Source organism: Peromyscus leucopus, chromosome 4, assembly GCF_004664715.2.
Source record: "Peromyscus leucopus breed LL Stock chromosome 4, UCI_PerLeu_2.1, whole genome shotgun sequence".
Taxonomy (NCBI): domain Eukaryota; kingdom Metazoa; phylum Chordata; class Mammalia; order Rodentia; family Cricetidae; genus Peromyscus; species Peromyscus leucopus.
In genome coordinates, this window is record NC_051066.1 from 122,747,700 (window position 1) to 122,765,879 (window position 18,180).

General features: G+C 43.9%; 1 protein-coding gene across 2 annotated transcripts in view; it reads right to left on the minus strand.

Annotated features, from left to right (window-relative positions):
* Positions 1–18,180, minus strand: part of Ralgapa2 (Ral GTPase activating protein catalytic subunit alpha 2) — a 273,441-nt gene that overhangs the window by 243,320 nt on the left and 11,941 nt on the right. For both annotated transcript variants that reach the window (XM_037205268.1, XM_028881854.2), the window contains exon 2: positions 517–627. In XM_037205268.1, the coding sequence (XP_037061163.1) occupies positions 517–627 (111 nt within the window). The remainder of the gene's footprint in view (positions 1–516; positions 628–18,180) is intronic.

Consider the following 18,180-nt stretch of genomic DNA (forward strand, 5'->3'; position numbering starts at 1 on the left):
CATTGATAATAAAAAAAATAATCTCTAAGGACGGAAGGTACAGGCAAGGAGACACCTGACTTTCATTTCACAGCTCCTTTAATGGAATTTGATTTTAATGTTGTGTTCTTTTACTGTGTTTGGCTTTTGTATCAGGGTCTCACTATGTAGGTCTTGTTTTTTCCTGCCTCTGCCTCCATATTCTGGCATTATAGCTTGTGCCACCAAATGCAGCTTAAATCTGGATATTTTTTTAAATGTCCATGCATTATTTTTCTCCCTTGCTCTTTAAATCATTTATCCCTTTGGAATCCATGCCTTCTGTGGGTTCCTTCTATTTCTCATTTTAGCCATCTGCTATTCAATTAACACCTGTGTAAGGGAACACTCAAGGGACAGAGAGATGCCAACCAGTCCACCAGAGTGATGTCTCAAAGCCTGGGAAGAAAGAAAGTTAAAAATGCAGAACTTGTGGCTCACAACAGCATAATGTCTGAAATTTCCTGTGTACTCAAAAAGAGTTGTAGAAATTCTTACCTTTTAACTTCAAACTATTTTCCAGTGTTATAAAATTTTCATAGAAGATGAAATATATCTGAGAATAGTTGGTCTCAAAAAACTGCTTCAGATCGCTTGCATCCACATTATCTGAAAAGAGAAGTTTGCATTTACATCATTATTGGAATTCACAAATACAGCCAAGTGTGGTGGCGCACGCCTTTAATCCCAGCACTCAGGAGGCAGAAGCAGGTGGATCTCTGTGAGTTCGAGGCCAGCCTGGTCTACAAAGTGAGTTCCAGGACAGCTAGGGCTGTTACAGACAGACCCTGTCTCAAAATAAATAAATAAATAAAACAAACTTCAAGAACAAACTCACAAACATTTTCAGAAATGAAAGAAAATAAAGCTAATCTTACACCCTCATGAGAAAAAAACAAAACTGTAATCTCATTTGTCCATTCACCTAAGAGAGGTCAGAAGTGCACAGGGCACCAGTCACCACACAAATGCTCGGGCACCAGGGAGGCCCAGGAAAGAAGGTCAGAACTGATGGGGACAATACTCACAGACCAGCTGAAAGGTTGGAGGAACTATTGAGTTTTCTTTGGGGAGAAGGAGGCATGGAGATTCACGGAAGAGGCAGCTTTGACAGGGACCTCAAAGAGGGATCAGTCTGTGGCCTTTTAGAAAGTAACTGGTGGAGGTCTTACACAGATCAGCCTCTCCTCCCTCTCCACCACCACAGTTATCTAGGCACACAAGGAAACCAGTTCAAGTCACCTAGCATGTCCTCCCAATACAACCCTACAGCCACATGCACTGGGTTCACATGTGTCCCCTTCCTTCCCGCCCTCACTCCCCCTCGATACTGTGGATCAAGTGCTCCCGTTGTGCCACATGGTTTTGCTAAGGTCAGGAGCTCTATGCCAGAGAGGTGAGTGGTACAGTTACTATCCTTCTTCCCATGGGGTATGATCAACCCAGGCAAAAACCTCAAAGCTGGGGAAGTTATCCTCTTTCAACAAACCTTTGCCCATTTTTCTAAGACGGAAACGTTGTTCATGCCATTACAAGATCCTGATTACTGGAGTTAATGCTGTAGAATTACACATGGAAGGGAAATTAGAAACAGTCTCACAATTCTAAAGATTACTAAGAAAAGAAACCGATGGTGCCATTCAATCTGTAACAGAATAACATTCCCTGTGTTTGCAGTCCTAATTAATACTGCAAACTCACGTGGCTCACTCACTGCAACGCCCAAGTTCATACAGCTAACAGTAACAAACAGCACAGTCTACAGGACTTCCTTTGGTTACCACAGAAGGCCCTTTTGTGTAAAATTTTTTACAAATTCTTTAGAATAATGCTTCAAAGATGATTATATGAGTTGTCAATTTCATATTATTTTTACTGCCCAAAATAAAACACCACCAAACAGTGGACTCCTAGTAGCTGACAAATTTACTTTGGTGAAATCAGGCACAAGGAAAGTAACATCAGCCTACATGAATGCTATCATTCTTTTATCTCTGTATTTACTTACACACTTGCTTGTGTATTAATTTATTTAGAGACAAAGTCTATAACCCAGGCTGCCTCCAACTCCCTATGTAGTGGAGGATGACCTTGAACTTCTAATCCTCCTGGCTCCATTTATCCAGTGCCATGTCTGGTTTCATGTGGCACTAGGGATCAAATTCAGAGTCTCACACATGCTAAGCAAGCACTCTACCAACTGAACTACATGCTCAACTACTGTCATTCTTAGGAGCTACACAGTCTTTCTAGGAATCCTCGACAGCCTTACTCAGAATCTGCCTGTTGCAACATGACATTTATGTTTGGATGACCTCAGGATTTCCTGCTTGTAGGTATACAAGTGGTAGTCATTATTTTATCATTGACTGTTGTAGGGTGTTTCTTTTAGTCAACTGATTTAAGAAAATATCAACCATATATTGTGCTAAGTTCAGGGGTTTACTGATATATAGGTGGGACTGTAGGTTCTGTGAGGACAGGGACTGTATCTAACAGAGAAGACCTGATTTGGTCAGCAGCATGCCCTGAGGAATGAAGCAGTATGACACGCCCCAGGACAGGGGAGGAACAGGGTGGAAGTCACACAGTGGAGGAGCAAACAGACTGGCAGGAAGGACTGTGTATGTTTTAACTACAGCTAAAAACCCAGTGGCAAGGCTGGCACTAAATGCCCTAAGCAGAGGTGGCCCAGTCACCTCTCACTGTCAGCTGAAACACCCCACCCCACTGGCAGCCTGTCTGCACCTCCTCTGAGCACTTACCCCTAATATTCACCTCCACTGCACTGACTGTCCCCTCCAGGCCCTACACTCTACCCTCTGTGACATCTTTACAGTCCTCCAAGTCCCCAAACATATTTTCCACTTGGGTCCCCTCAAGGATACTGGCTTGACTCCCAGATCATCCTGCAGTTGGCTTGGCCTCATCCTTCAGAAATGGGATCGATCATTAATACCTCAAAGAAATTTACAGATGTCCCAAGTGTCACTCTGTACTTTTCATCCGATCTCCTGCCTTCTTACTTGCAGTGAAAGAGCTTCAGACTCGGGAAGCCACTGGGAAACTAGTTACTCCCTTACAGGGAGGTAAGGGTACAGGAGCATCAGTCCAGCCAGGAAAGGCTAATGGATCATCAGCAACTCTCCCACCTTATTCTTTGGCCCCTGGTCTCTCCAAGACTTTCAAAATACCAGCAACCAGAACAAAGACAGGCCTCAAGAACTGAGGTTCTTCAGTAAAGACCGCAATGCTTTCCTGAACCAAAAGGCCAGGCAGCAACCACCCCTTCCTCAGCCACCCAGTCTTTCTTCTCGATAAGAGCTTAAAGCTCTCACTGGCAGGACAAATAGATGCCTTCAAGGTCATCCAGTACACAGTAAGCCAGGCATAGCACTAATAACACACTCGGTTTATCTACACCAGCTCACAACTCCTCACTGTCCTGGGAGTCTTAATCAATGATAGCACTAAAATGAGCCAAAATTCAAGCTTATTCAGTTACATCTGTATCACTTGGCACCCTCGTTATAACAGAGACTACATGAAGGCAGGAATTCTATTTTCATGGTTCATTTCCTTCTGTCCCAGGAAATGACCTGGGCTACTCATTTGTGAAGTGAATGAACAAAGTCTGAATAACAAATGTTTTACACATATAATCCAAGATCCAGAAAATACAAAGTAAAGACAGGTCTTACAGAAAGCACTGGAATTTAGCATCCTGGGGGCAGGGGTTTAAATGGAATAAAAGGGGGTTGGGGACTTAGTTCAGTGGTAGAGCACTTGCCTAGCAAGCACAAGGCCCTGGGTTCGGTCCTCAGCTTTGAAAAAAAAATGGAATAAAAGTATTTTTAGCAAAACCAACTTTAAGAATAGATATAAAGGATGGGTTTGCTCAGGGAGGGGGGAACCTTATTACCACAAACTTTCTTATAGACAGGCTTTTTTGACTAATTCATTCACTTCTTGTGCCCTATCAATGCCAAATAGGACTCTGCCAAGTGCTTAGAAATTCAAAGAGAATAAGAGCCAAGGTCATCAAGATGAACAGGTGAACGTAAGCAACAAGACCCAGGGCACCAGGGCTGAAGCCCATACTGGGCACCAAAGCAAGAAGTAGACAGCCCACACAGGCAAGTTTGGGGTATTAATAATGCATATATCATGGTCTGTTTTCTGCTTTACAAGACACTGTCATGAGTTACTCTAGCCTACCCTCACTATAACACTGTGAGGTAGATGGAGCAGGGTGGGGGTGGGGAGCATCCTTAAATGATGATCTCCTTTGACCTGTCCAGAATAACAAGCAAGTTAGGAAGTCAGCCTGGAGAGAGATCCTGCCTGAGTCTCTGACTTCAAATCAAAACTAGAAGGCAGGTCAGGAATTTAGAAGAAAGAAATGACCCTCTGGAGATGTGCAGGCAGGGCAGAGTGAGCAACAGTCAGCAAGAGTGGGGAGCAGCATGACAGGTCACAGCTTCAGGGACTGGTGAGGGGAAGGGAGGAAGCAGGAGAGGGCAGAGCCAGGTGGGAGGCCTCCAGTGATCCTCGTGTCTGACAAGGAAGCTAGCATGCTGTCTTATTACCATCAGCCAACTCGGCCGAGTACTTCCAAAAAAACCACAGGGAAGCAAATGCCAGACAGCCCTGCAGAGCTTGAGGTCAGCTCTAAATTTTTGAAGTAACCCATAATTACTCATTCCCCTTCACCATACGCAGCCAGTAAACTGCATTACTTTCCCATTATCTCTCAAAGACAATCTATATAGCACGCCAAACTTTGCACTCCTTCTACAGTTCTCTCTCCACTTCTAGCTGGAGGTGGAGAGCAAGGACTAAGGGCAAACCCTTTGAGGCAGACTATGTCTACAGCGTCTGAGACAAATGAGATAATTTCATCTGAAAAACAGGACGAACAATGGTCCCTATACTGCGCAGTGATGAGAAAATAAGCACTTGCAGAATGCTTGTAGAGTGTCAGTTGGCATCATAGAAATGGTAGCTGTGTTTTATAATTACTTAGTTCCTGGCAAAGCTCTCTCACCAGGAAGAAATAACACAACCTCACCTATGTATGAAGCCATCAAATTCAATGACTCAGAACTTCATGTACTTAATGAGACCATCACATATTAAATAGTACTAATCCCAACACAACACTAAATACTGCCAACAAGCATAACCATGAAGCCAGGCCAATTCTCCCTCCATCTCCTTCTACACATAATCCTTTTCAAAGGCAATTCGAGCACTCTTTAGTTAGAAGAGCCAAAGCATAGCTTCATGAGAACTCGCTTCAGCAGATCCCTACAGTACCAAATGAAGGGAAGCCTTCAGTCCACTCAGGAGTCCAGCTGACTCAAAAGAAGAGGAGCTCAAGGCCAGCTCCTCTATGATAGAGAGGAGCTTCAGCCCTCCTTTACCCACACCCCAGAGCTAAGAGCCACCTAGTTCTGGACACACATGAGTATGCATTTTCTAATTTAGTCTAATTCCCTGAATAACATTACTGAAGGCCAGATGATCAAAATCATGGGCTTGTGACAGTGAAAATACACAAGTGAAGGATTCATGGTGACTTACCAAAACCAACTGTCATTTAGAAACACTTGGTGAGACCAAGGAATCTGGAGGCTAGGCAGGTGACTCAGTGAGTGCACGCTTGCCGAGCAATCCTAAGGACTGAGTTCAGATCCCCAGCACCTAGGTGAAAGTCAGATGACACACACACCTATAACCCTAGCACTAGTCAGATCTCAGATCTGGGGCTTGCTAGCTAGCCAGTCTAGCTGCAAAAGCAAGCTCCAGTTTAAGTGAGCAACCCTGTCTCAAGAAAATGAAGTGGAGAGCAATAGGAAAAGACACCAAATGTCCACCTCTGGTCATGCACAGAAGGGGGTATCCACACACAGGTTCACATACAAATATACCACATGTGCACACACACGATGGGTTGGGGGGGAGGAGAACAAGGAAAATAATGTACAATAAACTAAGCAGACACAGGCTGAAAATTTTGTCAGAAATATATGCACTAGTGGTAAGCCTAGTGTGATTAGTTTTATTGGCCAATACTAGCCTTAGAGACTGAAATGATCCTAACTTCACATTTGCCTATGTAGGTACACTCTTTTCTTCGTGAGGTCAAGATGTCATGCACTATTCGTTCCCCCAGCCACACCTATAAACTGTGCCCACTCACAGTGATTTCAGGCTGATCTCCTGGCCTGCTTCAGTTAGTGGGCTTACAGAACAGTACTGGCTAGGAAAGTCTGAGGTAGTTAGTGATCAAAGAGAGCTGAGAAAACACAGGAGCACAGCTGGATCCAACCCAAGAGGCTGGAGCCAACCCCAGACAATCCGCAGTCAGGCAGAAGCCGAACTGCCCTAGGCAGTACAGAACCAACATCAGGAGGGCAGAAAACAGATGCTTGTTGATGTCGGGCTCCTGGGAGCTGCTGAGGTCAGAATGGTTGTTATGAAATACTGTGGAAATACTAGTGTGAAAGAAGAAAGTGGGTACAAAACAACTTCACTGATGGGAGGACCAGCGAACTATAACAGATGCCCCCCAAGTGCAATACACTGTCACCTCAAGTTAAAAAAAAAAAAAAAAGAGTGGGCAAAACTCACCCAAATAGCACAGCCTGTACCTTGATATAAACTTTCTGTAAAGTGACCTGTCCGAGCCTGAGTCAGGGGAGGACTCCTCGTGACACCAAGTGGTCCATCTGAGTACTTACTTCCTGTGCATGCAGTCAAGTGCTGTAAAATGCTATCACAGGTAAACAACTGGAGCTTATCTAGGAGAGGAAGCAAACTCTGCACCAGGAAGCTTTCCAGACTCAGCAGCTTTACTGTCCTAGAACAGGAGGTGTCCAAAGAATGATTGCATTTCCGTGGCCAATCAACAAACCCACTGAAGTTATCATTATTATAAGAGAAATCCATTCCTGAAAACTGACTCTATATGAAGACTCTTCAAGTATTTCCTATACTAGCTGAGTGTGGTGGAGATGAGGCAAGAGGACTGCCCCAAGTTTAAGGCCAGCAGGAAACATACGGTGAATTCCAGGCCAGTTTGGGATGCAAACTGAGACTTTGTCTCAAAAAGCCAAAAACATAAAACTAAAGAGTATATGTTTCCTGTACTGTCTATGTACAAACACAAAATGCTTATGTGGATGGAAATATAAATTTATGCAGTGGAAAGCAAGTCAGAATTAGACTCTGAGCCTAGAGTGATAAGGCCTAAAAGAGATGTGGTCGAGGCTCTGGTGGGAGCACCCCATAAAGGAGGGACTGAGAGAAGTCCCATAGAGGAGGACTGAGGGAAGGTGGCACAGCCCCTTATCTAAGCTCTGTTTATCTCCCCAAGTCAGCTAGCAGGAAGGGAAGCCAGCCTGGCTCCCCACCTTCTGGTTTCAGGTGTGCATCCTGCTTGCCTGTCTCAATCTCCAGAGAGAGTTTAGTCTCTGGGCACCTAAAGGATAGGCATTAAATAAATGCTCACTGAGTAAATTACCAGTCAGCAGAACTTAGATATTTGGGGAGGGTTGATAATTTAATCCCTTCCTGTGGATGAGACAAAAGCATTACTGAAGGCCACAGCAAACAAGAAAGTGATTTATTTTTAAAATCAGAGCAAAACTTCTTACAACACTGGTCAAAAGGATTCCCAACTAAGAAGAAAGGATGAGGGATTCTATCCTAAATACAAAATAAGTCTATGGCCATACCATCCCAAACATGCTCAATCTCATGTAAATACAAAATAAATTAATAAAACAGAACAATAAGCAATGACACCTACTCTGTAGCTATTAATTTCTATTAATTTTCAAATTTAACTTAATAATTTTCAAAATAATGGCAACATAAGCATATGTTCATCCCTTAAACTATTGTCAATATTCATTTTATAAAATTAGCTCATATCTATATACCAAGTCTATGCATTAAGTCTGATATATTAGAAAAATATCTGGTTAGAAAAATGTTCAACAGCAAAGCTTCTAAGCTTGCTACTATATGATTTTTAAATGAATTGATAACAACTTGTCTTTTACTTTTAATAAACAAACTGCTTGATAATTAAAATGATGAATTATCACTATTTATTTACAGAAAGACATTTATGCCTGCTGCATGCAACAGTCACATGTTTGAGACAGGGTCTCCAGATGTTCCCTGATGCCTACCTCTGGATAGCTGGCCTGCAAGCTTCCTGGGACTGTCTTCTCTCTGCCTCCCCTTTCACCTTAAGAGTTCTGGGATTATACATAAACCCAACACCCAACTTCATGTGAGTTCTTCGGACCCCTCACAAATTGTGCAGCAAACACTTTAACCCTGGAGCCATTGCCCCCCCTCCATCTTGGCACAAATATGAGTTAATACAACCAAAATTTCACTATTTAAAGAATTAAAATATGTACCAGGAGTGGTTCCACACGCCTCTGATCCCAGAGCACAGGAGGCAGAGGCAGGTGGATCTCTGTGAGTGTGGGCCAGCGTGGTCTACATAGCAAGTTCCAGGCCAGCCAAGGCTGCACAATGAGACCCTGTTCTAAAAATAAAGCAAAAGTACCTCCTCCAAGTTATCAGATCCCTTTATCTCTCAAAGTAAATAAAACACAAGGATCATAAGACCAAAGTTCTGATTACAATAGTTACAAAGAATTTCAAAAACAAAACCAGCATATACTACTCTGTAAGTGAGCCCATAACTTCCACAAATTCAGCCTTGAGCTCAACATACAAAGGAGACCACATCTGGCCCTAACTCCCACTTTTAGTCTGGGTTCTGTCCCACAAATCCAAATAGCAACAGCAAGTTCTTCCATTGCTGGCATCAAAGTCAGGTCAAAAACAACCCCATTTTAACTCTGCTCTGCATCTAGTTTCTCCCTGCTGTTTCTCACCTCTTTCTCTGCATAGCTGTTTTAGTCTCAGACACAAATACAATGTCTACAAAGCTTTAAGCATCAGAAGACTAAAGTCTGTTTCACAAGTATGCTTTGTGACACATGAGACTTCATATCTCTGCAAAATCCTCAAGTAGTACAATATTTCCAACCTCATTTACTTTTAGGCACTAGACATATTTGATATGCAATGACTTCCCAAAAGTCACTCAGATATTAACTAATAATGTATTCAAAATAATTCTGGTTCCTCTCTTAATCCCCTCCACCCACTGGAGCAGGAGGAGTCCCTCCTTGTTCTCTTCACGACATCTGTTCCCTCTCCCTTACATGGCAACCATAACTGCCTACCAAACCTTAAGGCCGCAGTCAGCGGCAGTAATCTAGGAACACTCCCAAGCTGAAGATTAGGCTTCCTTGGGTTTGTATTAATCTCTTGAGAACCTCAGGCTTCTCACATGCCTCTCATCTTAGACACCAACACCACCCAACTCTGGAAACCCCCAAATCTCATCCCGGGTCCCTAACAGCCCACTCACCTACTATAGCCAGTACAACTCAACAAATCTCAATTCTACCACATTTCTAACAGAGCTCACCCCTCAGCTCTGCCTAGAACCTGGCAATCCCCCAAGAACACGTCCCTTACAGTCACCAGGTGAGGCTTTCACCTTCCTCCTACACTCACATGTTACCTGGCCTCAACAAAGTGTGGCACTTCCCTGCTCCCCCACCCTGCAAACACACACCCTGAAATTCCTCCAACACCAACCACACACACACACACACACACACACACACACACACACACACACACACACCACAATTTCTAAGCCATTCTTGTCCTTCTTTTCTCACATATACAAAAAGCTCCTTTCCTGCTCATCACATCAAAGATCCCACCCCCCGCAACTGGAGTGACCTGTCTTCATTATTGGTGATTGCAACATCCACAGCATGATGCCTGGCTTCCTCATCCCTAATGAAGTTGTCAGGCACTCCACCTCTACCACCCACACCCACAGCCAAAGTCTAGACCTGGTCATTACTACCCACCTCCTGAGCCTCGGGTTCAAGTGATTCATTCTCCCACTCCCTGACATTTTTTTCTTTTTCCTGCCCACTCCTGGAACCCTAATCCCAACAACTCCTCAGCCCTACTGGGTCCATGAGTCAAATCTTGAGTCTACCATCTTGTCACTATCTATGGTGTACTCAAGTCCTCATTTCCTTCCAGTCCCAAATTAGTTTCCACGGCCCACCTTTTTTTTTTTTTTTTTTTTTAAATTTCACTTATTTATTGGGGGGAACTTATATGTTGGTTCTCTCCTTCCCTCATGTGGGCCCCAGGAATCGAACCCAGGTTATCGAGCTTGGCAGTAGGTGCCTTTACCTACTGAGCCATCTCATCAGTCTCACCTTTCTAAGAATCCTTTCATTGTCCCTTAGCCCTTCCATCCTTTTGTTCTTCCTTCACAGTCACTTGATAAATCTGAATCTGTTCCATCCTTGGTTCAAATGAACGCATTTATCTGAAGTCAAGCCATGTGCTAGGGTAGGTACAAAAGTTGTTTGTTTGTTTGTTTAATGTTTGTACTAGCTGGGTGGTGGTGGCCTTTAATCCCAGCCCTTGGGAGGCAGAGGCAGGAGGATCTCTGCGAGTTTGAGGCCAGCCTGATTTACAGAGAGAGTTCCAGGATAGGCTCCAAAGCTATACAGAGAAACCCTATCTTAAAAAAAACAAACAACAACAACAACAAAAAGTTTGTACTAGGGGATAGAGAGACATCTCAATGGTTAAAAGTTCTTGCTGTTCTTGCAAAGAACCAGAGTTTGGCTCCTAGCACCCACATTGGACGGCCCACAACCTCCTATAACTCCAGCTCTGTGGGATATGAATGACACCCTCTTCAGGCCTCTACAGGCACCTGCACGCACATGCGCACGCACACACACACACACACACACACACACACACACACACACATAATAGACAAACAAAAAATTAATGCATATCAAAGAATAAGTCCAGCACATACATATGTGATTTATAATGCATAGTAACAAAACAAGCACTTTAGACCACCCACTGAATGAAGGACCTAGTCTAACCAGGCCTTTGCTGTCCTGCTCTAAGGAGATTACCACTGTTAATACATTGGCCAATATTCAGTGCTCCCAAGGCCAAGATAAATATACATGTACCCTGAGTTCTACTAGTCTGGGCTATCAGAAGGAATGGAGATGTGTTGGGACCTAAACTATACAATATATAATCTTACTTGCAGGGGAAAAAATTACCTTTTGGCTTCTTTGATAGTTCTGTTTCTTACATACATTATAGTCATATTTTACTGTTACCCTAGTTACATACTTTTAAGTGTTTTAAATTCCCCCGTATGTATGTATGTGTGTATTTAAAAACTTGTCAAAATTGGCAACTCATTTCCATAAAGGTTCTATAGCACTTCAGACTAAAATGTTAAGAGCTGCCTGGAGCAGACACTGTTGGCTCTCTCCAGTTCCCTCACCTCACCCACCCACCCCCACAAACAGCCCCTCACTCTTCCTAACAGCGTTTACTCAGGGATTATCCTTCCCAGAGCTCTATCTACTGGGAAGGCCAGCCTATACCTCACCCACAGGCAGGGGGCCTGACGTGACTGAGCCAACTGTGATAGCAACACAACCTTTGCCAGTGATTGCCATGGACCAAAGTGTATGGCACAGTGCCGATCCATTTACAGAAGAAGTCTGACAGAGGTACTGGGAAAATACTCATCATTCTTCAAGGGACATAATAAGAAGCAGCTTTTTTCTGCCTCTGGCTATCAGTCTGGATAGCTCTGGATATTCTGATACTCAGAATCTGCCTCAGTGAGGATGACACACACAAATCTGCCTCAGTGAGGATGACACAGTAGAGAGGCTGGAAGCCTGGGCTGTCAACACTGCAGAACAGCTAGATTATCTCACTCTGGCCTGGCCTGCCTAAAGACCTCTTTATATAGAAGGGAAAATTCCTTTTATCCATTTATATTGAGTTTTCTCTTAGTTACAGCCAAAAATATCCTTGTAGACAGACAGCTGAAATAAAATATAAAATAAATACTAGTACAAATTGAAAAGCTCCCAGAAGCCAGTCGGTGGTGGCTCATGCCTTTAATCCCAGCACTCAGGAGGAAGAGGCAGGTGGATCTCTAAAGTCAAGGGCAGCCTGGTCTGCAGAGCAAGTTCCAGGACAGTCAAGGTTACAGAAAGAAACCCCATCTCAAAAACAAAACAGAAAAAAGAAAATGCAAGAAAGGAAAGGGGAAAAAGCTCACAGAAATCTCATCAGACATTTTAAAGCAATCACACTTGCATCCTCTTGTCTTACTCTGGACTGGGGCCAGCTGACAGCACATGTGTTGGAGCTATGTTAGAGACAGAAATAGGACAGGTAGAGCAAAACCTAAATGATTACCACTCTCAACAGCTAAGAAGACAAAAGAGTGGTGGAGAAGGAGGGGAAGGACATCAAATAATGTCTGTGTCAAATAACTATTATTAATCATATAATAATAGCCTACAGAACAGCTCTGCATAGGGTGACTCAATTAACCTCGAGCAACAACAGGAGGCAGGGAGAGTCTTTACTGCTGTAGGAAGAAGGGTCAGGGAGGGCGTTCACTCTGGTTTGGAGCCCATGGCTGGGCTCCCTGCTCAGTTGATTGGGTCCACACTGGCAAAGAGTGGTGGAGAGCACAGGGAAGCAGATCTGGAAACTACAACAAAACCCACAGGGGATGTATGACATAAGCTCCAGATTCATTTCTAAATCCAGAAGAAAAAAAAGCCTCGAAAGTAGCTTACTTTACTTTACATCTTTGTATGTATGAGTGTGGTGTGTAGATGTGTGTGTACATGTTCCCACATGTGCAGCTGCACATGGGTGCACATGTTTGTGGACACCTAAAGTTATTCTCCACATTGTTTATCAAGGCAAGGCCTCTTACAGAACCGGACATCACTGATTCCCCAATTCTGGGTAGGGTAGCAAGGCAGCTTGCTCTGGAGAGCCAGTCTCTACTAGTTCTGGGAGTATATGTGGCCCCACGACTACAAGGTTTTGACATGGATTCTAAGGATTTGCACTCCAGTCCCTGATCTGCAGGGCAAGGGCTTTATCCACTGAGTCACCTCCCCAGACCCCATATTTAGAGGGGCATATCAGAGACAGTGTGCACACAATGTCCCTCCTGGACAAGTTAAAAGGGTGGCTTTCCCCAAGGACTGTCTTTATCTCTAGAAAATCATAATGATCTTCTTGTTCTGTCAGCAGCCTAAATCAGTGACCTCTGCGGTGTCCCTTACACAAGCAAACAAAGACCCTTATCCTGGTCACTGGAAGCCTTTCTGGGCATACAAACTGCTGACAGTGTGTAAGAGCCTGAAACTCACAAACCACAGTAGTAGCAGTTTGTTACAGGAGCCCAGTAGAACACCGTACAGCCATAGGACAATGCAAGCCTTTCCATCCTGGTGTGAACAATGTCTAAGGTGTTTCCATAAAATACACAGCATTGGACTTTGGACGATGCTAACGCATGTAAAACTCTGTGTGTGTGTGTGTGTGTGTGTGTGTGTGTGTGTGTGTGTGTGTGTGTGTACTCATGAACAAAACTGAGAGTAAGAGATAGAGGAGAACATGCACAAATAGGAAAGCAAGCTTACCCAAATACCAGCAATAGATAAGGGACTGCAGAATTTTAAAAGATTTTTTTACACTCAAGCTCATTCATATTACTCAAATTTTCATAATAGGCAAATAAAATATGTAAGCACCCCTCCTTTAAAAAAAGCTAAGAAAAGAAAAAGTGCTTCCCAATGTTTTGTAAATAAATTTTTCAAAGCTGGACTACTATAAAAGAAATCAGCAACTATGCAGTCAGGACATTGTCCACATTATTCTTCAAACTTGAAAACACAACTTCTCAACTCTAAAGGAAAGTTATCACAAATGACACATAAAATAGTATCTTTGCCAATTCTAAAAGCAGCAAATCCATATACATTCCCTGTCCGACGCACACAGTGCACTTTTGGAATAGCACATACCTTGCACTGAATGCTTGGCAATGATCTAATTGCTAAAAGGAGATTCATTGTTAAGTAAAGGTTGTATGTCTGTAATTTAGTGGAAAGAATAGAAAACAGAACTGGGCAGCCAGAGACTGCTTAAGTCATACTCAAGAGTTTGCACCGAGTGGAAATAAGCAAACACGGGACACCTTAGGATGCAAAAAAAAGGTGATGAAATTTCCAATCACAACAAGCTTCATTTACAAGACCTGGTAGCCTTAAACCATATGAGTCAACTTCTTATTCTGCCAGAACACTGACTATAAAGAGCTAATGAGATGGCCCAGGCTCAGAAATGACAGCTCTGTAAGTCTACCATAAGATCCTCTTCATGTAACTAACCTCCTCTTGCCACCTGATTTTTGAATCACCATGCTACAGAAGGTGATGGGATCTTGGGCCTGGAGACAACAAACAGCAGGAGACTCAGGCATGCATGTGGGATACAGGCAAGGCTTTAGACAGGACTGCAGCCCTCAAGCAGAGGAGTAGGCACTGACCATTAAGCTGCTCTCCAAAGAAGGAGGCAAGCATTTATGGATTTGCTGGGGTGGACTAACATTTCCTCTGGAGGATCACAGGGGCTTAAGCTACTGCAGCTGCCGAAAGCATACTTGTGGTTTTAATGAAAATGGCCACCACGGGTTCATATATTTGAATGCTTGGTTCCTAGTTTGTGGGACTGTTTTGGGGAGGAGGTATGTCACTGGGGGTGGGCTTTGAGTTTCAAAAACCTCCAATGAAATGCTTTCAGGCCAGGCGGTGGTGGCACACGCCTTTAATCCCAGCACTCGGGAGGCAGAGGCAGGCGGATCTCTGTGAGTTCGAGGCCAGCCTGGTCTCCAAAGCGAGTTCCAGGAAAGGCGCAAAGCTACACAGAGAAACCCTGTCTCGAAAAACCAAAAAAAAAAAGAAAAAAGAAATGCTTTCAGAAGCTGCTTTAGTCATAGTATCTCCTCACAGCAATAGGGCAGTAACTACAGTACATACAAAGGGGACAAAAGAAAGCACATGCCACGCTTTCAGTGGTTGGCAGCTTAGGGCCCAGGAACCTGTGTGCTTCTGTCTCCATTTAAGCCCTGGCTGAACCACAGCCATGCATCTGAGAAAAACCCAAGGCTCAGCGACACTGGGTCCTAATACAATTCATACTAAACCAAAGGTCAAAGTTCTCTCAGGTCATTTTATTGAAATACTCAAAATACAGAAAATAGGAGTTCAAAATTTGGCTGAACCCCTGCAATGACCTCCCTGCAGTGACTGCTGCCTTTTGTCAACATTTAGATAAGTGTCATTACTACTCTGACCCATAAACGTTCTCCTGGGCTCGGTCTTTTTCAGCTACTGGCCTGTCCCCCTTTCCACCCCGTCTACAGTGCTTTCTAGTGTGCCTGTCCTTTGCTGATTACTGGATTACCGGTTCAGTCCACCGTGTGGGCTGCAGCACATGGCCCAGTGTACTCTGGCTTCCCTGCTCCACGGGCCGCACTGTTCCTAGCCTGTATCCTCATCGCTGGTCCTGCAGAGTAAGGAAGGACCCAAACTGTGTGTCCCCATCTTCCTCCTCAAGTATGTATACCACAGCTTCTACAGCACTCAGTTGTCCAACACCACTTCTTCCTCTCTTCTCTTTTGTCTCTAGCCACTGCCAATCGGGACAAAGGATTTGACTCCTCATGAAGTAAACTGTGGTGGCTTGGCTGAGATTCCCCGCCCCCCATATTCTCAGGCATTTGAATACTTGGTCCCCAGTTGTTAACCCTGTTTGGAAAAGCTTAGGAAGTCTGTCCTTGCTGGGAAAAGTTCATCACTGGGGATGGGCTTCCAGGTTTCTAAAGCCATGTGCCATTCCCAGTTTAGTCCATGCTTCAGCTCTCAGCTTCCAGCTCCAGTGGTCACGCCTGCCTGATGCTGCACTTCCCGGCCTTGATGGTCACGGACTCTTATCCCTCTGGAACTGTAATCCCAGAATAAACCCTTCCTTCTCTAAATTCCCATGGCCATGGGGTTTCGTCACAGCAATAGAAAAATAACTAACAGATAAGCCAAAGAAAGTGTGTGGTCAGAGAGCCGGTGTCGGGGAGGTTACTCCAGCAGGTTTCCTACCCAAACAGGAACCACAGCAATTCCTGACCTGAAGTTCCGCTCCCTGTCCTTTGCCCCCTGGGTGGGGGCTCCTATCTTATCTCTCCCCACCTGGCCTCACCCCTGCTCCTTTTCTCCATTGTTGTTTTCTCTCTTCTAACTCTTGGGACTCTGATGCAACTCAAGACAGTTACGATTTGAACCCTTTGCATTTACTGTTCCCTAAAATAATAACTGAGACAGTCTCAACTCAGGCCTTCGTCAAAACACTCTAGAAAGTCTCTTCTGACCCCAATACCTACACAGGCATGTGCGCGCGTGTATACACACACACACACACACACACACACACTTACCAAGATCCATTTTTCTATTCGCAATATCTGAAATTACATTATAAATTTGTTTGTTATTCACATACTGTCTGTCTCAGTAGAACAGGAATCCTATGAGGGCTTGTGAATACTAGGCACTCACTCTATGGAATAACTTAAAAACCAATGGAGATCCTCTACTCTAGACAGACTTGGAATGCTCAAATCTATTTCTTCAAAAGACAGTATCTTACTTCCCTCAAATTAGGTAAATACTCCTTAAATATAACTTCCACGTCTGGAGTCGAATTTACAGAATATCATCTAAGGATTTCTCACCAGTGATTTGGGACAAAAGTTAGTGAACTCCGTGGTGAAATAGGCAAGAAACAGGGGCACTGCCAGTGCTGTCTTGAGCATGCGTGTATAACGGAGCTAGACCTGAGGTTCCATCTCTAGGAAGAGAACAATTGACCAGCCTAACTCTTCAGAACACCCTAGTTTCCTCATCCAGTGACTGGCACAGGAAAGGGAAGAGACCCAGGTAAGGCCAATCAGAGAGGCTATCAGGAACTGGGTAGATCCCTGGGGAGCGGCTGAACTCTTCTCATGACTCACTAGCTCTGGAGCTGTGTCAGCCTGGCGAAGCCAGAGATCATCCCTCCTGTGCCTGGAGTTGGTCTGAGAACAAAACAAAAGCACAGAAAATAAAAACAAACCCAGAACTGAGTGAAGATAACTATTCCAGCAGAGGAGAGATGAGAAAAGAGCGGGTGTGAGCAGTGAATGCCTTGGACACCATTTACATCCGGGTGGACAGCCTCTTCTAAGGCCAGATGTCCCCTTCCACCGTCTCACCACCATGTGGGTCCTCAGTCCCTTCCTTCAGCTGGCACTGCTGTGTGCTTCTTGAACACAAAGGTGTTGGCTTCTTGAACACAAAGGTATAGATGCAGAGCACATCTTTTGGTTGAAAATAAAGAAAAATGAAAACACCCTGCCAGGCTAAACAGACAGTCACAAGTAGCAGTCAAGTGACTGCTTAATGGCTACAGGGCTCCTTTGCCCACCAATGTAAAAGTTTTGGAAGGCCAGGCATGGTGGTGCATGCCTTTATTCTCAGCACTCAAGAGGCAGAGACAGGAGGATCTCTGTGAGATGGGGGCCAGCCCAGTATAGACAGTGAGTTCCAGGACTACAGAGAGAGACCCTGTCTCAAAAAAAAGTTTCGAAGCTAGAGGCAGCGGTTGTCAGCACTGCAAGAGTATTTAATGCCGCCGAGCCGGGCACTTTAAAATGGTCAATTTTATGTGCTGTGAATTTCACTTCAATAACAAAATAAACAGGCAAACAATGTGGCAACAGGTATCTTAATAGAATAAGCTTTAAATATTGCAAGTTTATTTCTTGGAGGAGGAAATTGGGCCAAATGATTGTATATCATCACTGATGTTATACATTTTGAAGATCACTGCTACATATTAAACTATTTTCTAGAAAGACAACACTAAACTACAGTCTTATCAAATGTATATTAAAGACCTCACAAGTATGTTATTGGGGTGGGAGACAACAATTTTGATAACTGGTAGGTAATTGGTAATATATTTAAGTTTATATATCTTAGACTATTAGTAAAACATGACATTTAAAATATGGCTATAGCTCGTTTCTCTGGTTATGACATATAACTTTTCTCATTAATATGT